The 23025-nt window shown below is 44.4% G+C and overlaps 1 protein-coding gene across 6 annotated transcripts in view; it reads left to right on the top strand.

Moving 5' to 3' along the window:
- LOC118318186 (carboxyl-terminal PDZ ligand of neuronal nitric oxide synthase protein-like) overlaps positions 1 to 22818 on the top strand; it is a 136924-nt gene extending 114106 nt beyond the window's left edge. For all 6 annotated transcript variants that reach the window (XM_035647599.2, XM_035647598.2, XM_035647602.2 and 3 more), the window contains 3 exons: positions 16743 to 16951; positions 17768 to 17892; positions 18898 to 22818. In XM_035647599.2, the coding sequence (XP_035503492.2) occupies positions 16743 to 16951; positions 17768 to 17892; positions 18898 to 19516 (953 nt within the window). In that variant the 3' untranslated portion in view covers positions 19517 to 22818. The remainder of the gene's footprint in view (positions 1 to 16742; positions 16952 to 17767; positions 17893 to 18897) is intronic.
- Positions 22819 to 23025: the final 207 nt, after the last annotated feature.

Raw genomic sequence — 23025 nt, 5'->3', positions numbered from 1 at the left:
AAAGTCCGTCTCACAAGTGTTTGTTGGTTCTTTCAGGCCCTGGATCAACATTCAGTTCCGAGTCCGGGTCTTCACACGTGCAAATTCTGGGTCTGATCAAAAATGTACCTTTTGGAGAAAAGCCTGCCTGAGCCCCACATGAGAAACTCATCAGTTTTCTAATAATAAGAGATCCTAATCTGAGAGGGAGACCAGAGAGAGCGTAGTGTCGCCTGGAACTAACAATACTTCACAACCTCCATCGCGCCTCAAGAAGGACGTCGGTAGTGACCCGTCATCCGATCAGAGCCGGTAGCGAGTCGACTTGGCTCCATGCGGACGTTCGATCCGCGAGACCCAAGGAGAAGAAGGTCGACCTGAATCAACTCTGCACAAAATAGATTAAGGACAAGGACTCTGGTCCTGACGTGGGACGTTTGCACAGGGAGATTTTACCTGTTGATTCGACTCACCACATTGTCGATACTGTACTTCATTCGACTGTAGTGTGACTTTATCACAGAGTTGACACGTCATGCGGACGCAGGTCAGATGTCCTGGTTCATGGTCGGTGCTCTATAAGCCACGAGAGCACTTCCTTTGCACGTTCTCGTCATTTAAATTGAAACCTCTCTAACGCAAAACGGTTCGCACGTGGGCGTCGGCGACCCCGGGAGGATCTCGGCGCTTAAATGGCTTCACGCGACATCGCTCAACTGGAAGAGTTGAAATATGTCAACTCGAGCGAGCATGTTTCAGCAGCTGATACAATCAACTTCAGATAATGTGATAACTATTATATATATATATTGAAACTGCCCTTGACTTCGACAAAGAAAAAAATGATTCAGACCTGTTGCAATAAATCACCTGTTATTAAATCACATCTCCACACTGATTATTACAATGATTTAAAAAGATGACCCCCCCTCTCTGTCTCGCGATTCAATAATTACATTTAATAAAAAAGAATGTAAGACATGACTTTGATATCAGGCTCGGTCACATTCTTTTGACTTATATAGAGCGAGTTATATCCCACGAGACAAGGGCAGCGAGTGTGTGGAGAACCGGCGTCGCGGGGCCGAGAATGTCGGTAAACTATTGTATTTTTACTTTCTTACGTCCTGCCGCTTTTGACCCAAACCCCTTCCAACTGTGATTATTTACGAGTCTGTCGAAAAGGTCCAGGAAATCGCAGGCCATTCGTCTTGAGCTGTCGTCTCACCAGAGGCCGAGGAGGTCGCGGCGACATGACGACGCCTTCTTCCACAGTCACAGCAAATGTCACTGAGAGATGTATTGCGCTTTCAAGGGTTTGCTCAACCCGTCTTAAAAAATGAACACTTACTTAAACCAAATCCAATACTTGTGTCTCGCACAAGATTAATATCCTTGTAGAGTATGACTCGATGAATAACTCGGATGTCCGTCGATGTCTATCAACCAAACTCAAAATCACTGGCACATTCATTTAAAGCTGCAGCACCTTCGAAACAGTAACTGGACTTCATACCGTCCAGTTAGATCTTTTCTGACTGATTCAAATGTGCATCAATGAATGTGAAGGATGCAACTTTAGCGTTGACAATTAATGTAAGTTTCTTATATGACCAACAACCAAAAATCCAAAGATCCTTAATTTACTACGACAGAAGACGAAGAAAAAATGAACAGAAGAGATTTCATGAACCCAAAACCTTATTTTTCGCAAAAGGTGCCAGTTTTCTAATTGTGAACGTTTTCATGTTTTCTTGGTCTTCTGTCGTAGTAAATTAAGAATCTTTGGACTTTCGGTTGTCAAGATAGATAAAACAAGACATTTGGAGATTGTCACCTTGGACTTTGCAGTTCCTCAGCATTTTTCTCCTCTTTTGCAAAGTGAACAACCGATCGATTCATCTGACGCCAATTGGCGACGAGAGGAATTCTCAGTTGCGTCCTTGACATTCATACATGCACATTTGAATCAGCTAAAAAGGAATGTTTATGAACTCTAAAGTATTTGATTCAAGATTAATTAAGGCCTGTCAAACTCCACGTCCCTCTATCCCTCTGAGGACATTCCTTATTACCCTACCTTCTCCATTAGCTGTTCCCAGCCTCCTCTTGACATTTTTCTTTATTCTCGCCTCGGGGTTAAATAGTCTGTGGTTTGTCACTTTTCACTTTGTCCATATTTCTCTGACGTGTGCTCGTCGTTAACCTCATCCCCCTGTCATCTCCTGAACGCAGCCTTTTCGTCCGACCTCTCTGCGAAAACGTCCAGAGCACCGTGTTGTCTGAACGGTGTCTTGTTGGTAATTTAGCTCTCAATTATTCATGTCGTGTCCTTTTGCCAAAAAATTGTCCTTTTACCTTGACAAGAGCTGCAGGAGATCCGTGAGAACTTTTCTTTGCTGTTAAGTTTCTTTGCTGAGTCACTGCATATTTGTGTTACGGCCGTTTTTGAAAGTTTGTACCCGTTTGTAAATAGTTATTGATTCAGCCATAAATGGATTCATGAGGGAGATAAAACTTTTACAAAGCTGTCTCAGCTGTCAATCATGATGTTTCAGCCCGTTTTTATATCATCAAATAACCAATTGAAACCAAACTTATCCGAAACATGAACAATCGATTGTGATGAGAACTACCTTATATGACAGAACTTTGATTTTTTTTTTCTTTGTTTGGTCCATGTCTCCATTGCTAACATGGAGGGGGCGGGGTTTATTACCCTTACTGCAGCCAGCCACCAGGGGGCGATCCAGATGATTTGGCCTCACATTTGGGAGCTGTCATGTCGTCCATCTTTGTTAACAGTCTTATGACTGAGGCTCATTAGATGACATGATAAAATGAATCATGGCTGACGTGTTACATTTAAGCCTTTAAATTGGCTCCCTTCAACAAATTAGCAAAAACAAAAAAACAACATAAACTTTTTGCCCCCATGTTTATGTTTTATCCGGTCTGGAGTCAGACACTAAGTGTTGAGTCTAGTTTGATCCTCAACCTTTACCCTTGTCTCGTTTTGTCTCTCTCACACTCTGCGGTTTCCACCCCTCCTTCTGTCATTACTTATTAATTGTCGGTGGGCCTCGTCGCCAGCCAGTCCGACCAAGCAGAGCTGTATTCGGTGACTTGTATCAATTTCCCGTCTCAGGAGCATGTAGTGTTGAAGCTGAGGTCAAGGACTGGGACCGGGAGCGAGGGAGCAGCGCCGATCAATACACGTCTTTGCACGCTCAGTCCTTTCGCTTGCAGGGACACAGTTAGGCACATTTATACCAGGATCAGACTCAAACACACTCATGTTCTCTCAAACTCGACAATATTTCGTCCGCTTGGCTGTCACATGTACGCTTGAGTCTTTAAGGATTTTTCTTTAAGGAGTTTGACAAGGAAGAAGCCATTCAATTTTGGAGCAGATCAGGATAAATGGGCGGTTTCCCCTACTCTCTTTAACATGGTGAGATTGAGCGTTATTCTGCGTTCCATTCCACCTCAGAACTCGGACCTCCGAAAGCCGGAAGTCGGGGTTGTGATGTCTTTCCGACCTGGAGGGGGCGTTCCAGTTGCGATTTCCGACTCGGGAGGTCGTAATCCCGAGTTCCGAGATTATACTGGAACGATAGACCAAAGTTCCGAGTTCCGAGGTATGATGGAACGCAGGGTTCGCCCTGGAGGAGTAATACGCTCTCTTATCTACGTATCTACGTCTATGTTCAGTGACCAGTGGATTTTAGACAACGTAGAAAACCGGTGATTCTGAACATACAGACAACGCAACCATGTCTTTCAGGGCCAAATGGTGGAATGTCCTTGACCGGTCGTTTCTGTCTCCTCTGACCTAAAGTCCAGCTTGGTTGTGTTTTCCGACGGTGATGACAAGACTAAAGGCAAAAAGCCTCCAAGACAAGTATAAAGTAACGCTGGCTACCATTCAGGTCTGACAGGAAATCCCCGACAAGATATTAAAGGTGGATATTAACCAAAGCCTGTCGCAAAGTATCATCAGGGGGTGCAAAGGTTTATCACTGAGCCGTATCGTCGTCACGCCTCAGAGGCCGACTTCATTAACGCTTTAAGTACTTTGGTCGGCCCTTTTATCGTAAATTGGGCTTGAGGTCATCCAAGGTTACCAGTAAGTGTCAGTCATCACAAAAAAAAGTGAGTCAGGCGCAAGTTTATGTTTCATTCCAACTATTGGAAACAATACCATTAAACTAAAATGACTTCCATTCAGGACCGGGCTGTAAAACCTGAATACAATAAATGTGTGTCAGTTCCATTTGTCATGCTCGGTTCCTTTACTGCGTTCAGGGTCTTTATGTATGCGAAACACACACACACAGGGAGTCACTGAGTGTTAACTGAGTGTGCCCCGTGGCCCGAGAGGAGTCGACCGAGGTGGTGTTGTCAATGCGAGGTGGTTGCTGACTGGGACGTGTGGAAGTCGGCGGGGTCACGTCTAAAACAAACACTCACGGCAGCCGCGTCACGGCGCTGAAATTAGCGACCACGTCCGCACGGGAAGGGCGGAGGGAATAAAGGGACTTTAAAGAGCCGAGCAATTAATCCTCCCGACCTCCCACGTTGACGACCAGAGCCGAACGGGATTCACGCGAAGAATAAAACAAACGTGTCTGCTCCTTAGTCCTGAGATTGTTTTCTGCTCTGTTTTATATCACTGTCAAAATCGAGTATCTTTGAAGCGATTTGATGGCATCACCTTGGACATATACCTTGGACAGTATAGAAGATATTTTATCTTCTATTTTTCGTTGTTTTATAAACCAATAGATTGTTTTCTACATAACCATGTATCTGGAACTTTGTGTTGCCCCTACATTCACAATAACAGACCACGTTTTGGGGTTTGGGTTTGAAGCGTCGACCTCTTGGCCGCCGCTGTTCAGTCGGATCAGCCGTCCCTGCGGAGGCGCTTTCCTTGCACTTGCCTCACAACTCACACAGATATCCGTACACGTGTGTAGGCAGCAGATACTTGAGCAAAGCCATGTTCATGTTTCTGACAGGGCAACATCTGGATGTGGTGGCATTCTGCTTTTGATGTTCCCTCGACGCGGAGCTAGAGGCCATGCTGAGCCGCAGCTCGGCGCGGTCCGTAATCTGCAACATGTGGCGGCTCCCGATGCAAAAGGGGCTCAAAGAGCAAAAAGGCAATCTCCAATCGCAGCCTCGGCCACATCTGCCTGGCCCGTTTCCCCCCCCCCCCCCTTTTCATTCTGTGGCTTCCTTTGTGTTTTCTTCACACACTGGCGGATAAAAGAAGGCTGACAAATGAAACGAGCACACGCGCTGAATTAAAAGAAAAAGAAAAAAAAAAAAGGAGGTGAGAGTCGGCGTCAACCTCAAAGAGAACAGCTTCCCGCTGAGGGAAGCAGGAACTGAAGGGGAAAGATAAGAGGCGCCTGTGATTGATTTGTAGCTTTTAGTCAGTAATATTCGGACCCGTGTGGTGTTTGATGTGTCACATTAAGACTTTCAATGAGAGGCAATTGGACACGTAGGAGCCCCCGTTCATTCGCGTTGTTAAGAACAAACTCAGATTGGCCAATAGAGAACACGCAGTTTTTCTCGCTTGTGAGGCCTCATCGTTCCTCTGATTAACTGCCTCACTGCAGGGGTCGGGCACATCCGTCTGTCCATATCTTTCTTTGTGTGCTTTTATTTGGTATGGGGTTGTTTTTCATACGTTTGGGCAAAGCCCTTTACTCCCAGTGAAGGAAAGTATTACTACTACTGTATGCAACGATATGTAAGACTCTGCTTCCGACTTTACTGTTTTAACCATAGACTGTATATAAAAATGGGGGTAGTCAGCTGAAGGCAATGTGGAAGTGCCTGAAACCTGTATTCTCTGGAATCACCAGCAGAGGGCGACTCCACTGGTTGTTTCTTGCAGAAGTCCACGTGATGAAATGACTCTACTTCTCACTTGATTTATTAAGTCAGGAAACATTTTCCTGAGGAGTTTATGGTTCAATCTCTAGTTTCAAGTCGTCTTCAAAACAGCATGATGTTCATTTTGACAGTGTGGATACTGTTTGATTGACAGCTGGTCCGTCCAGTCGGTGCTAGGGTTGCAGACGTAGGTGGCCGAGCTCTCAGTCAGACCACACCCCCAGTTTTACGTCTGGTTGCAAAAGAAACCAAGATGGCGCTGGTCAAAATGCGAAACTCGAGGTTTAAAAAGGGAAGCTCACAAACCAGTGGATGTCGTCAGGGCTGGTTGCCTCACATACACCTGGCTACATTTTTTAGTTCTCTATGAGAATAGTTTAGACATTAGTCTGCTGCCAACTTTATTGTTTTAATATGTTGGAACATAGAAGTCTAGTATACCATACTACTTAAACCTTAACGTAAACTTGATTCAAATTCAACCAAATCCAACTTCTGATCCTAAAATCTTTAATTCAGTCCTTTGAAAACCCGGTGCTGTCAACGACACACACACACACACACACACACACACACACACACACACACACACACACACACACACACACACACACACACACACACACATCGTTCTCTTGTTGCCTCTTGCTCCTTCATTCTTCTCAGACTCTCTCCAGGGAGCCGTGGGGTCAGACAGACAGCGATGTGGGAAATGGCCGAATGAATTATTGAGCTGACGACTTTGATACAGAGGAGACTGAAGGCACCCAAACATGTCTGGCTACAACCGGCAGCCCTGCTCTCCGCTGACTCTCCCATCGCTCCGTCCAGCTTCTCCGTGTCGTCAGCACCACGGGCGACATAATCTGGATTTTACATCGTGTTAGTTTTATGTCTCTGTAGACTAACAGTGTTGCTGGAGGGCCTTTGAATTCCAGCTGTACAGTCACAGCATAGCTCTGATATTATCATGTCTGATGTCTGTTGAAGCTGAGCTGCGATGTTCAGTGTATTTCAGCAGATATTCTGTGATGATAAGGTCGTGTAATTTACTGCCTCGGCTGCGTCCGGTTTGGTTGATTCATTTCCCCAGAACAAGCGGCAGTAAGCGGGAGTGAGCTTATTCTACGCGGGCCGCGGTCCATAGACGCATGTGGAGAGGGTAAACATGGCGTTACCGTAACACTGTGACCGAAATGAAGAGCGAACGCGACTCTCCCTGCTGAGAAACACTCCCTTTAATCAGAACTTGACTTGTGCTGCCGTCGCACTTTGGTTTGAGGAGGCAGCGAGAGGAGAGAGGTTAGTCAAACATTCTCAGCATCTTTGATGATGGATGGTGGGGGGGGGGGGGGGGTTTCTCTCCCTGTAAGTCGTTATTTTTTTGAAAGAACTCGGATCTGAGAAGAACGTCAAACAAAATCTGAGATTCATTAACCGGCGCTTTTGAACCAAGACTTGCTGCACTGGAAATGTGTCTACAGGGTGTCGCACTGCAGGTCAGGAGAACACAAACGCTGGACCAAAAGATGTGTCTAAAAAAAACCAGAAAACTCTGTTTCTTTTCAATAAGATTTAGGTCGTGGCTCACGGGTCAATATCGTTCAGTCGGCCTGTCCGCCACGTTTGGATGAATAACAATGACATTTTATGAAAATGATCTTTGGTGACTCATGACTTTATCCCCTGACTTTTTCTCTGATAAAAGTCAGCCACCATTAATGGTTTTAAGTGAAATGTCTCATCAGCTATTGGTAATATTTGTTACAGACACTCATGTTCTCTTCAGAGTGATTAGTAATCACTTTGCTTATTCGATGAACATTCAACTTTCCCTCTAACGCCCTCATCGGGATTAAAAATGTAACTTTACCCAATTACCTTTTTTGCGACCAAATACCAGCAAAACTAATATTTTTTCCCGTCAGCACTCTGCAATGCTAATTAGCATGTTGGCATGCTAACACGCTAAACTGAGACGGTGAAGATGGTAAACACTACACCCGCTTAACATCAGCAGGTTAGCATTGTCATTGTGCGCATGTTAGCATGACGTCGGCACTTGTTAGCTTGAAGCAACACTGTGCTTTGGCATAATAATGATAATAATTTTATTTATATAGCACCTTTCAGAAGTAGATTCACAAAGGGCTTTCACAAAATCATACAAATCACAGACAATTAAAAGCAGCATTTCAACAATAATATGGTTTTCAGGTCACATATCCGTATAAAAGAAAAGGTATAAAAAGACAATTTGTAAAGATTCCCACAGAGATGCGAGCTTGGCCACAGAATAGCTGCTAGCTTTGCCACAGGCTAGCTGCTAGCATGGGCGCAGGCTAGCTGCTAGCATGGACGCAGGCTAGCTGCTAGCATGGACGCAGGCTAGCTGCTAGCTTGACTGCGACTCTTGGTCTACAGCCAAGCTAGTAGCTAGTAGCAAATTTTAAATTAAATTTTGGTTGTTTATGATTGTTTTGTGTTTAATGGCTGCCAGTGTCTCAAACTCTGGTAAATGCAGGATGCTCGGGTTCTTCGTGGTGTCATAGTTTTGGACTTTCGATGGGTTGGACTAGCTTGAGTGTCCCAGAAGCCCATTGTGTGTGGTGATAAATGTCTCCCGCCGCCATTTTTTTTAGCTTCTTTCTTCAACAAAGAAGCGAGTGACAGTGGGTCTATAGAACCAGTCAGAACAGTCAGTTATCTCCAGTAGTTCTCGCTGAGCTGGTGGACACTTAGTGGAATGGGCAGATTTTTTAAACTTCAACTTTTTTAAACTACACCGTGCTCTTGTTTCAGTCTTTCTCTTTTCCACATTCTGCTCCTTCCTGATCTGTTCATTTTCCCCTTTGTGTGACCGAGACACTTATGTAAGATACTCTGGCTGCTTTTTTTTAAGAGTTTGTGGGGAACAGCATCATAATTGATTGAATCATTTTCTTTAAACGGAGTGAGAGAGATTCAGGTCTGTAATGGTGTCTGCAAGGTCATGACCGGATAAGAGGTTCATTAAATTCAAAGCAGCAAGAAAAACCACCTGAACATTACGTGGAATCATTAAGGTTCTGTAAGTGACTGGAGGATTATTTAATTTACTTTTAGCGTATGAAAAATTAGCCATAGAACATAGAAAATTCATTATAGTCTACAATCCACGATGGTCCATAAAGACGCCGATCTCTGCTGCCTCTGGTGGCCAGACATTATACTACACACCTTCCGCATCCATCACTACTGCGCTAACTCCAAATGATGTCACCAGGACAAGATGGCGAAGATATCCAGGATATTTTGGGGCTTCATTTTTGTACAGTGGGAGGAAGTGGAGACACGTGGCCTCCATCTTTATTTACAATTATTGGTTTGAATCTAGTTCCTTTCGTCCTGATTACATGTTCACCTAAAAAAAGGTTTTTAAATCACAATTTATTTATGGATAGGGTACAAATTGTGGGGGCAAATAAAAGTAGATACACTAGTAGCCAGAAGATGCTGCCAGACTTCTCATTGACGATACTTCAAGCTTCTTTGTTCGCAATTACACTAATTAATTAATGAAGGGGTTTCCGATTATCATTCCTTTCATACTATTTATTTAGCATGAAAGGGTACATATTTAACACAAAATATTACAGAAAGAGGTTTAAAAGGAACAAAAGGGTTTGGAACAGAGATGTTTGTGTATTTCTGTGTGTGTGTGTGTGTGCGTGCGTGCGTGCGTGAAGGTAACGGGCTGAGACTGGGCTGTGCCGCAGCAATCGCTCTTCTATTGAACAGTCGGGGCAGGTCGGCTCACCCCGTCTCGAGTGTCCACCCTGTTTTAGAAAAACTGCAATCAGTCTGTTGGCGAGTCGGTGAAGATTACATGGAATTATTCATCGCGTGGTTTAAATTCTATAGCGGGGGCCTGATTAGTGTCGGTGCGAGCGACGGGAGAGTTTCGCTTTGGGAAAAAATCAGTGGCTTGTTTCAAAGTTTCATTAGTGGTTTGTTTTCACTCGACAGTGTCGGCGCCGTGTGGGTTAAATGCCATTCCGGCCAATAAAACGATCCCAAAGTGCGAAAAATTAAAAACCAGGGACGTCCTATGTGAAGAGGTGACATCAGGCGGAGGAGGCGGCAGGTCGGTTCTGTCAATGGGACTTCTGTTGTCCTCGGAGACCTCTGTCACCACATGATAGATGCTGAGTGATCTTCTTGGGGGATGGAATTTAAAGTTCGCTTACCCCGCTCTGTTTACGTAGGCCCCTGTTTAAGACGGGGAGGGAGGGTCAACCAGGGACACAAGAGGACGACCCGTCGGCGTCGTAGACGGAGCCTCCGTCGTCTGCGGAGATCTGAGTTTACCAATTTTGCCGTCGGTTCAATTTTGATGCGCCAGCGAGAGCGGGAGAGAGAAGAAGCTAATGTGGCTAATTAGATAAGATGAACCTGAAGTATAATATCGTCTGGTGGGACGGAGACGTGTGAAGATGATACACATTGACAATCAACCTGCAAATGAGATTAAAGAGGTGATGCTTAAATTTAAAGGTGTATCAAAATTCACCGCTTTGAATTGATGTTTTCATTATTCCTACTTGGAGGGAAAAACACATACTAATGAGGGAATTGCTTTGAATCGAAAAAGTAACGGAGTAAGAGTAAAAAAATCGTTATTATTGCTAATATCGTTATTATTATTAACATTTAGCTTGTGCGTCAAGTGTCAGAACATTGTGAAAAGTTTCCATGAATCCAAAGGGACGTCTTCAAATGTCTTCTTTTGTTTTTTTAATCAACAGCCCGAAAGCTGAATTTTGCAGAACTTTACGTCGGAGAGACAGGAACCAGAAAGTGGATGTTGTTATTACTTCAATAACTAATGCAGTTAGCAGCGGTAACACGGGGAAACAATAAAAAATCATTTTCGTCAATTTGCAAGTGGATGAGAAACGATTTAGGTATGAAGGCAATACACTTGTATATACTTAAATTGTGTTGTCAACTTTCCCATTCTTACGCGAACACTTAAGAATTCTAATAATGGTAAATATATAAGCGTATGCGGGTGTCTAATATACCATAAACCGTGTTACCTCGACCTTCTCAAAGGTCCCAGATACAAGAACTTTTCTTTCCCTGCTTTTAAAGAACATCTAGACACACTTTACACGTCTTAATGAGGATCTATAATTTAATACATCAGTGATAATGAGCCTGTCTGGGCCGAGGATTTATTGTGTGTGTGTGTGTGTTTCGGTGGGCGTGTTTCAGGTCACTCCGACACACACAATCCAGTTTCCTGCTCCTTTAAAAGACGTTATGACAAAAAATAAAAAGACAAAAGAAGCAAAATGGTGATAAAATTGCAAACTGTAATTCATTTGTTGCTTCACACGGGTGAACCCAAAGGCAGAACCCGGCCTCTGAGTAAAGATGGTTGAGGTAAAGATTTACTGCGCGGGGGTTTCATGGTGATGGATGGTGAAGTCAGCGGGGCAAAGTGGGGGGCGAAGAACCGGCGTGAAGCGGAAGCGAGCCGGAGTCACACGGGCGCCTCCCAAGAGGGCGGCGGCGGTGGTTCTGGCCTGTTGCCAAAATAATGATAATAAGGATCGCGATTCATAATTCCCTCGTGCTTTACTCCTGGAGGACGTCTGAGAAAAATGAGCCACGCGTTGAGCTGCGTCAGAAGTAGGCACACTTTCATCAAACACCAGATTGAGTTCATCACGACAAAAACCTTGAGCCACTAACCGTGGTGTCATAGATACAGATATTATAGGGACATTAAGTTTGTTCTGTATTGTGTCCGTGGATGATATTCAGTTTAATACTGACATAGTTAATGTCTTAGAACTGAGATATTAATGAATGTGCGGCGTCGGTTTTATTTCACTTCACTGAGGAAAGTCCCATTTAGTTCCATTAATCCCCTTCAGTTGTAGTTCTGTGAGATACAACTTTTAACTGAAGTTCATTCTTTACCCGTAACACCAAAGAATTCCGGTAACTGTTGTCATTGTAGATGAATCTATTAGTTATCATTTCTAATAATGAATTAATCCTAGTTTAAAATGTCAATAACTGCCCCGTAGAAATTATAAAGGGATGTTTTCAAAGTTCTTATTTCCTTTAGTCACCTTTGAGTGAGTTGGAATTAAATTTAATGAAAGAACATTCTCAATTTAGAAAAGCCGAAGACCATGAAATGTTTAATATTTGTGCTCATTAAAGAGCAAACAATTATTCTAAATCGTTGCTCGACTCATCAGTTGATCAACGCTGCTGTTACACGTTCGTTGTCGATGAGAAAATGGTGTGAAACATTCACAACATCCGCACTCGTGTCTTTCATAGGAAATTAAAACTCAGACAGACCAAATGGATCTGCAAGGACAAATAAAACTTAATTCCTACATGTAATTCAACCACTGTACTAATATGTATAGTTCAGTAGATATTTTTACTTATTATTGACGACTCATGCGCAGAAAATAATCCACTCGCTTCACAGTCACTGGACTTTTCCTCTGGAGACGTCCCTTGTTCAAACACACAGACTGAACCATAATGACACTGTAGGATTAACGTCTTTTTACTTATTTTTTACGACTCCGTGTCTCATCTTGCCCTTATTGCGGCGCAGGGTCGCGACGTGACTTATAACATGGTGCGACATTATTGAAATCTGGCTCCTAGTCACGAGAAGGTTTGGAGGAGGGAGGGGAGACACACTGAATTACACACTGCTGTTAATCCTCAGCAGCTCCTGAGGAAAAAGAAAGAGAGAAGGAAAGAAGAACTCACTTCAGTGTTAATGAACACTAAATATTACAGATGTAAATCCTCCGTGCTTGTTTGTAATTAACAGGCGATACAAGAGTCCTCGTGAATTCAACAAACGGGCCGCGGGAGTTCCTCTGGAGTTGTAAAGTATCTCCAGCTTTTGTATATTCACCCGCTGCTTTATCGTCTATTCGACTTTGAACGAAACCATAATGTACAAAACGAACATCACGCTGAATTGAAGAAGACTTGAAACTAGAGATTGAACCATAAACTCCTCAGGAAAATGTCTTGCTGACGTTGTGGATCGAGTGAGACGTCACGTTTGTGTCTGGTTTGTCTGACTGTAACTCACTGTACCTGGGTCAACCTGACCTCCAGTTCCAGTGGGTTGCTCTGGCGTTTGCACAAAACAAAATACCACATTCGCATTTGTCAAGAGTTTTAACAGGAACCCCTGAGAGAGGAGCAAAAACGAAGAGTTTTGGCGCAGGCTCCGTCCAGCTGAGAACTCGTCGTAAATAATCATCATAAATCACATCAGTGTAAATGAGCCGGACCGAGACACCTGGACGCATCTCCAGGCGGCAGGTGGAGAGCAAACCTGAAGAACATTAAAATCCTTTTTGAATTATACGTTTTTACAGAGGGCTGCATGGTGGCGTAGTGGTCGGCACTTTCGCCTCACAGCAAGAAGGTTCTGGGTTTGAATCCCGGTTCAAACCAACCAGGGCCTTTCTGTGTGGAGTTTGCATGTTCTCCCCGTGTGTGCGTGGGTTCTCTCCGGGTTCTCCGTCTTCCTCCCACAGTCCAGAGACATGCAGAATGGGGTCAGGTTCATTGGAGACTCTAAATTGACCGTAGGTGTGAATGTGAGAGTGAATGGTTGTTTGTCTCTGTATGTGGCCCTGTGATAGGCTGGAGACCTGTCCAGGGTGAACCCCCCGTCTTTCGCCCAATGTCAGCTGGGATTGGCTTCACAAAGTCCTCCACGGGGCTTACTGCATTACAGTGTCCGGCCATTACCTCTCCATCGCCATGTGGGATCAATCAGGATGTTTTTATAGCTCACGGAATGTGACTGGATCGATCCTGAGATCCCTCGACGACCTTGTTGCACAGCCGGTGACCTTGAGCGACCGGCAGAGCGTTGGACAAAGGCTTAGCGCATGTAAATCAAGGGTGTGACTGACCTGTGCGGTCCTCAGGGAGTTCTCCTCATCAGAGCTAAAGGTAACCGGTCGGATTGGAAGGATACATTTCTGAAATGCCAGGAATGTTGGTTGGCCGCCGTCAAGCTCTCGCACGGTTGAATCTTACCCTGCGTTCAAATTTGACCTCGGAAGTCGGGGTTATTGTCCCGTCATGATCTCGGAACTCGGAATTACCGACGGGGAAAAAAATCACCACCCGGACTTCGGAGCTCGGAGCTCCGATTCGTGGAGGGGCATTCCAGTTGCAACTTGCGACTCGGAGGTCGGTGACCGCTAACCCCGACTTCCGAGTTCCGAGATCATAATGGAACGCAGCAATTGGCTACCCCAAACTCTGCACCATCGTTTTCCCTCATTTTAGTTCTAAACCTTAACCAATATTCTGCAGTCGTGTGGCAATCAATGCTGATAACATTGCAACGCTAATTGATTTGAAAACTTTGATTTGCATCCATCCATCCATCCATCCATCGCCTACTGCTTTATCCACTTAAGGGTTGTAGGGGGGGCTGAAGCCAATCCCAGCTGACATTGGGCGAGAGGCGGGGTTCACCCTGGACAGGTCTCCAGCCTATCACAGGGCCACATACAGAGACGGACAACCATTCACTCTCACATTCACACCTACGGTCACTTCAGAGTCTCCAATGAACCTGACCCCATTCTGCATGTCTCTGGACTGTGGGAGGAAGACGGAGAACCCGAAGAGAACCCACGCATACACAGGGAGAACATGCAAACTCCACACAGAAAGGCCCTGGTTGGTTTGAACCGGGACTCGAACCCAGAACCTTCTCGCTGTGAGGCGAAAGTGCCGACCACGACACCACCGTGCAGCCCCCTTGATTTGCAACAATAGGAAAATACAGTAACTTTAGTTCTGCTTCTTTTTTTAATGAAGGACGTACTGATTGTGTCTCGGGCCGAATGGTAAGAAGACAAAATGCAACGCCGACTGTTTGAGCGAACGACCTGTAGTGCTCCCATCCGCATTTTAATCATCCATTACAAAACATAATTTCATACGCACTCAAACACGGAGCACGACGCTGCAGTACCTGCACACACACACACTCTGGTAACTGTTCTCCGTTCTATAATTACATTCATTGCGAGTCTTGGCGTGGTTTCCCTTTGCACTCCTCTGCCGCAGTAATTGATCTGCAGTTTGATGACTTGTGTGAGTGAGTGCCAGCTCTCGCTGTAAAGTAAATCACATGGTCTCATATCTCCCGTTTCCTCCGAGTGACTCTAAATGTGCCTCCCCGTGTCACAGTGATTCACAACGTCGCATCATGTTTCCTCCGGCGCCTGCAGCTTAAAGTGCTTTGAGTAGAATCTCTCCCTTTGGGGACGTTAAGTGAAATACTTTTGTTTTTTGACTGAAATGGTTCTGATGCTAACGACGGCGTATTGGGGCCGTTGTTGGGAGAGAGAGAAAATTATGGACCTGGGGGAGGAGGGTAATATTCCGCGCGGAATTCCTGATATCAAGGCAAAAAATTACGAGAGAAAAAACTTGGATATTCTCTGAGATTGAAATCCCAAAAATTTTAAAATTTACGAGAAAAAACATGGATATTTTCTGAAATTAAAGTGGTAAATTTAAGGGAAAAAGTCACAAATTTACCAGAACATTTTTAGATATTCTCTTAAGATTAAAGTGGCACATTTACGAGAGAAAAAACTCTGATATTCTGCAGTGGATGATCTAATCAGATTATATTTTGCCATCGGATTTAGTGAGAAGGAACTACTCGTGACTTTAGCCCAGAATCAACACATTATCGTTAGCATCCGGACTCTGGCAAGACTTTGCCATGAATCAGAGGAAAACGCACAAAATTATGTAAATTTCCGCCTTTAATCTCGGAAATTCTGATGGCTTTTCTCGAAATATTGCCCCCGTACATGTATGCTTTTCATACGCCGTCGTAGATGCTCCATCTGATTCCAAATGTTGACGGTTTCTTCTCCTCCTCTCTGGTCGTTATATCCATCAACTTCGCCTGACATTTTGACTTTTTTTTTTTTCTTTCGTGACGAGGCAAGAACGGTTCATTAATCTTCTTCTTCGGAGGTGAAGTGATGTAAAATACGATTCTTCTATGTCTCATTTAACAAACGCCTTCGGAGAAACGTTGCTCTCCAAGAGGTAAGAACGTGTGTGTTCAGTCGGCTCCTCCTCATTTCTGTTTTCTGCTGTTTCACGATCGTTGTGCATTTTGGTTCATATTTTCCTTCTTTTTTATCATTAGTGTGCATGTTTGGTTTAATTCATTTATTCATCATAGCGTGATGTACAGTGTTGCACCCTGCCGTCTGCACCCTGTGTGTTGTTTGCCCCTCTCATGAAATCCCTTTGAATTATTTTTTTTTCTTTTCTTCCACTGATGCAACATCAGTTTGTCTTGTGCAAAGCTGCAGAGAAACCACCCAAGGCTTATTTATTTATTCATGACAGACAAAACGTGACGTTGTGAAGAAGTTATGCTTCTTCACAACGTCTGCGGCAGACGTCAGCTTGAATTCACAGCAGTTAAAATGGAAATTGAGACACGAAGTGACAACATAAAAATAAAAAAACCCTCCCCAGCTGTTGATCCATATGTGTAGTTGTAGTATTCCCAGCAGTTTCACAAGTATAACAGGTGACAGGACAGATAATATCAGACTGGGACCAAAACATCATCGTCATGTTGTCTAAAGGTTCTGCAGCTTTGCACAAACACACACACACGCACACACACACACACACACACGCACACACACGCACGCACACACATGTCCACCATCTTCTGACAAAATCGTATTTATTATATATTAACGAATGTCTCTCTCTCCCCTGTCGTCTCTCTTTAGTCGATCAAAGCATGTTTGAGAACTCCGTGGCCCAGCAGCAGAGTCCTCAGATCTCCAGGCCCGGTCAGCCCTCGGCCCGACGGACCCCGGCGTCGGCCAACTCCAACCTGGGGTCCAGCTCCGTGGTGGATTCTCCCTCGACCTCCTCGTCCGGAGGTCAGCAGAGGCTGAAGAACGCCATTAACCTGGGCAAGGCCGTCGGGGCAAAGGTCAGTGTGAAACACGCACACACACACACACACACACACACACACACACACACCACAGAATGTGGTCAGAATACAGAACATCAATTTATCTGATAAACATCTGACTGAAAAGATTTTCTTCCTTCCTTCCTTCCTCCCTCCCTTCCTTCATTCTTTGCTTCATTCCTTCTGTCCTTCCTTCCTTGCTCCATCCATTCATTCCTTCCTTCCGTCATTTTTTTTCCGTTCTTCCTTCCTTCCTTTTGTCATTCTCTCCTTCCCTCATTCCTTCCTTTCTTCCTTCCTTGTGTCATTCCTTCCTTCCTTCCCTCTTTTCTTCCTTCCTTGTGTTATTCTCTCCTTCCTTCCTTCCTTCCTTCCGTCCTTCCTCCCTTATTTCATTCCTTGCTTCATTTCTTCCTTCTTTTCTTCCTTCCTTGTGTCATTCCTTCCTTTCTTCCTACCTTCCTTCCTTCCTTCTTTTCTTCCTTCCTTCCTTCATTAATTCCTTCCTGTCTTCCTACCTTCCTTCCTTCCTTCCTGTCTTCCTACCTTCCCTCTTTCCTTCCTTCCTTCTTTCCTTCCTTCCTTCCTTCCTACATTCCTTCCTTTCTTCCTAACTTCCTTCCATCCTTCCTTCTTTCCTTCCTTCCTTCCTTCCTTCCTTCCTTCCTACATTCCATCCTTTCTTCCTAACTTCCTTCCTTCCTACCTTCTTTTCTTCCGTCCTTCCTTGCTCCATTCATTCATTCATTCCTTCCTTGCGTCATTTTTTTCCCGTTCTTCCTTCCTTCCTTGTGTCATTCTCTCCTTCCCTCCTTCCTTGCTTCCTTCCAGGTCAATGACCTGTTGAGGAGAAAGGAGTCCAGCCACCTCGGGGACATCGGAGTGACTGAGGTCAACAAAAACGTTGGTGCCGTGTGGAGCTGCATGGACGAACTCAACCAAACTACCGCCAACAGGTAGGAAGGATTCAAACGTGACCGATACACGTAACCACAAATAAACATAATCCTAATCCTAATCTTAATTTCAACCCTAGATCATCATAACTTAAACTTTTAATCTGTTGAATTAGTCTGTCAGTACTTTTTTTTTCCACTTAATTTATGCACGATAGCATGAATATGTGAGTCCTGATCATAAAACTTTCCAGGGATTCATATTCAATTTCATGATAAAAGCACTGAAAGACAAAATAAATATTGAATTATCTCGGTTGAAAGAAACGTCAGGTGAAAAGGCGCGTGAATTAAACATTGGGTCAGAAAAGCGGAATAATTTAAGATTTTCTTTCTGTCACATGATTTTAAATTAGTGATGACGCATCAGAGGCGCCTGCCAGAATAACTGAAACTGAATATCACTGATCCTTTCGGTTTCTTGCACAGTGAAAATGGAAGTAACTTTAATACTTTTATATTAATTACTTTCTCACAAACTGCGACTCGTTCACTTCAGGTCTGAATCTGTGGATTTGTGCCAGAAGCAGTGATTTATCTTCTCTGCGGCTGAAGATCAGTGGAGCAGAAGTCATTCTTTTAAGCAGCTCTGCTCATATTTACCTCCATTGAATACAAAACATTTAAGTTAATTTCAAACCAGCTAAAGTTAAAAAAAAACCAAAAAAAAACAGAGTTTGAAGTCTTCTTCCAAACAGCATGCGGTTCATTTTGTAAATTATGATCCATTTTGAGCAAAATAGGCGATGGAAGCACCGTTTGCATTGAGGCGTGGATACCGTGTGATTGACAGCTTGTATCGTCCAATGGGTGCAGGTGTAGGTTGACCTCATGCTCTCTGTCAGGCCACGCCCCCAGCTCCTTCTGGTTTAAAAAACAAAACAATAATTTAGTATAAAAACATGGCACCACATGTTAATACTACCTAGTTCTTAATGGTATCTTATTTATTTTAACCTGTGTTGATCCTTCCTCCTCATCATCCTCTCCTCGCCTCTCTTCCAGTCACATCTCCTTCGACTCCTTCCCTCGGCTCGACCCGCCGCCGCCGTCGGGGAAGAAGCGGCTCCCTCGGGCGCTGAAGACGACCCAGGACATGATGATCTCCTCCGACCCGGTGGTCTCCTCTCCGGACGCTGGCGACTCGTCCTCGTTCCTCTCGTCCCCCGGGAAGACGCCACTTATCTCCCAGGAGGAGGAGGAGGAGGAGGACGAGCAGCGGCGGCAGGAGGGCGAGAAGGAGAAAGAGGGCGAGGGGTCGGCGGATATCGCGCCCCCTCTGGGCGACGCGGAGCAGAAAGTCTCGGAGACGACGGGGAGCAGCAGCAAGGTGGACGGAGCCATCGATGACACAGAAGCAGACGTGGAGGAGGACCGTCAGCACCGGGTCCAGCTCTCGGTACCAGACCTCATCAACAAAGATCCCCCGCTGCCGGAGCCCAGAGCCAACAGGCCCTGCGACATCTGGCAGAAGGCGCCGGCGCCGGACTCCCGTCTCGCCTCCACCCCCCGCTCGGGGAAGACCGCCTGCCGCATCAGCCTGGGCGAGGAGGTCCTCCTGGGGAACGGCGCCCCCTGCGGTAAGGACGAAGAGCCGCACCCGGACCTGCTGTCGTTCGAGTAACGAGCCAGAGGTCGGGGGGTCCGGGGGGTCCGGGGTCCGGGATACCACTTCAGTATGATTCCAGTAGAGTAGAGAGGATCAAATATTCACTGCCACTTTTTTTTATTATATATATATACAGTATATATAAATATATATATATATATATATATATATATATATAGCTTTGCTTTGGGAAAAGGGAACAAGTTCTTCCAGGAGCCAGCACACAGATCCAATCTTCTGACTTTTCACCTGCTTTTTTTTTTTCTTTTTCAAGTGCAGATGAGTTTAAAGGTCATGAAGATAAAATCTGATCGTCCACGTACGAGCAACAAGACACTACGAGCTTCTTATTAATGATTTAAGAACCAGGACGGGTGATGGTTGAGCAGCACGAGGGGAAACAACGGGGGGGTTGAACAGATTTTAACAAAAAGCAATCGAACCTGTAAAAGATTCGAATCATCAGATGTTTTATCTCTTACGACATGTTGATAACATGTGATTAAGAAAACCAGCTGATAATTTAATACTGAATGTATTCAATGTTATGAAATACCCCTTTAAAAAGTCAAATGACTGGTCAGCATTAAAAAAAAACCTCAATATAGCAGCGTTAAGATAATATATCATCAAGCAATTCATCACATTCGTCATCATACTGTGTAAAGGGACATTCCGTTACACTTTAGTCATAAATCCATATATTTATACTTAAGCTGCTATATATAAAGGTAAGAATCAGTTAGAATCTGCGACTAATAAGATGAGCAGAGTTACTGTGAACGGCAGCATGAAGGGAAACAGATTCTGGAAGAGAAGAAGAAGAAGAAGAAGAAGGAAGTGAGTGGAAGAGACCGAGCGAACGTGGATGTTTGAGGAGAGAGAAAAGGGTTTTTGGGGGAAAGTTTCCTTTTCAGTTCAGTTCAGTCAGAACAAAATGTCAAGCAGAGAGTTACATCAGCGCTGGAGAACTTTGGACTTGGCTTCATCCATATTGAAAAAGCATATGGACGTTGGAGTCTTCTCCTACACTGACCCCTGAGACGTGAGCGCGACCTTTCAACGCTGGAACAATCTCCGAAAATTGATCGAGTAGATTTTAAAGAATCCGGCTTTGAATTCACAGTGAACCAATTTGACATCATTAAAAGTAGATTAAACAGATGAGGAGGACATTATCACAGACTAACTTGACAAGGCATCTTCGGATGAGATCAGTTCAACCATGAATTCAAAGGTAGAAACTTTTAAATCGAGATAATTAATCTCACATTTCCAAATTTTAGACTTTAAATCTTGACGAGCATCAGAACAATGTACCATGTAATGTTTTTTTCTTAGTGACAGCCACGGTAGAAAGACACAGACATTTTGAAGCATGTCACCTGGCTCTTGTTATTAAAAATACTTTTTCAATCTGCCAGTGCAATTGCAATTTAGCAATTCACGAGGCAGGGACGCTGAACGGGCTGAACTGAAAGTTTCCCCTCAGAAAAAACCTGACCGAGCGCCGCGGCGACGGGACGGACTAGGCGGCACGTGGAAAGCGCGGCTGGACGAAGTAGTTGTTCTTTGAGCAGGAAGAGAGACGAGGCGATGAGTTGTCACGAGGGAGAGACGAGGGCTGAGAGGCAGGTGTGTTTTATTCCAGCAGATCGTGAAGTGACAGAGTGACCGAAGGCACAAATTATCAGCTGCGTCAAAACAGACAGCGGGAACAGAAGCAGTAATTCTCTGCTCTTCTATCCTTTCACCAAAGTCGACGCATCTCTCGTATTTGAACAGCAGTTCAGATCCTTGTTTTGAATCTTTCGAGGTTTTTTTTGAACGCAACCCGGTTCTTCTTCTCTCCCGTCCAGCTGCCTCAGCCTCGTCCGCAGTTCGTGTCGCCGTCGCAGCGGAAGTCAGTATTTTTACGACACTTGTTATTCCGGGCGTCTGTTCCCGTGCAGCTGGACTGGACTCTTTTCTTTTTAGAGACGTGTGGAAAACACAGAACCCAGAGCTGTGGGGGGGCGGGGGGGCGGGGGGGCGGGGGGGGAACCACTTGTGTGAGCTCGGAGGGATTTCCCGACCTCGGAAAATAGCAACGACCACAAGAAAGAGAAGACATTCCCAGAAAAGACGGAGACGGACACAGAGTCGTCTGTCGTCGCGGTCGGAGAGGAATGTGGAGCTGGACGGAAAGAGGAGAAGCCTTGTTTCTCTCTCAGTGACTCTGACACGGCCGCATTCATATCTACAGCCGTCAATAAACTCTGCAGTTCACCCAGATGACAACAAAACCTTTTCCCCCCCAATTGGTTCTTATCTCACACTTCACTGATTTATTTGTGGACAGTTTTTTTGTAATCAACTTGAAGTATACTTTTGAGGGGTTTTTTTTACAATTTCGTGGCTAGATAATATGGGAAATATTTTTTTGATTTGGGCAAAATGACTTTTCAGAGCAACAACAGCAGCTTCAAAATCATGTTGATGGCTCAAGAATCCATCAAGTAAAAAGAAAAAGACCAAAATTGTCAGAAATTCGTTGCCGTATGAGCTCATGACCTGCGACGCTAAGATGCCGATTGGGAACATGTGTCTTTTTTTCCCCGTGGCCTTTGTAATCTGTCGTCCGTCTGATCCCACTCCGGGACGAACCAGGTCCATTTCACCGGACTGAACGGAACCAAACACTCGACCGCAGCTGCTTGTTTTCAGAGGGAGAATTGAAAAGACTTTTTTTGGAGATTGAAAATTCTGCTTCATAAAAACCACTAAACAACAAAAAAAAAAAGTTCTTTTAATATTTTCCAACGAAGGAGCAGCATTCTGCATTTTATGGAAATAAACGAGCGTTCTTTTCTTTTCTACGATATCTTTGATTATGCAAATAGTTTCTTCTTTTCTTTTTTTTTTTGCTCTAACAAAATGAAGGAAAGTGATTTATTTTGTAATGTTTTTAATATTCAGCCATAGAATCTAGTGATGACGAACTGTGTGTAATGTAGCCGCCGCGGAAATTTGATGAAAGCTTTTCTATTTTCATGTTGATGAATCTTGTTGATGTGAGTTCTGTAGCGATGATGAATGAAGAAAGCTGCACAGAAAACCACCCTTTATTTTGTATCGATTTCATCTTCACACCGCTGCCAATCGCGTGAATTCTCTGATTTTATATGTATTGACAATATGCTACAAAAATCTAAGTGAACCAATGATTTTGTATATTTCCTAACGTACCACTCTTTTTTTTTTAAAGTGGGGATGTGATGACTTCTGTAATCTTTCAAGAAAAAACAAAAATGGAAATAGACGTAATCGCGACCTTCTTGTTTTGTCCCGTGTGTCTTTTATTTTTTTAAAGGTGACCTCTTCGTCTTGTTGCCCCGTCGCGCTCCTGTGACCATGCCAGACAACTTCCTGTTTACATGGCAGCTCCTTGTCACTCTTCGCTCCTTTCTAAATCAATCGGTGTCAGCCTCCCGCACAGACGGGCTCCTGTGCGTCGCTCCGTGTGATGGACTGTCTGGTGTTTT

The sequence above is a fragment of the Scophthalmus maximus genome, chromosome 13, assembly GCF_022379125.1.
Source record: "Scophthalmus maximus strain ysfricsl-2021 chromosome 13, ASM2237912v1, whole genome shotgun sequence".
NCBI classification, from domain to species: Eukaryota; Metazoa; Chordata; class Actinopteri; order Pleuronectiformes; family Scophthalmidae; genus Scophthalmus; species Scophthalmus maximus.
The sequence above is the reverse complement of the archived record's forward strand: the minus strand, read 5'-3'. Positions and strand labels throughout refer to the sequence as shown.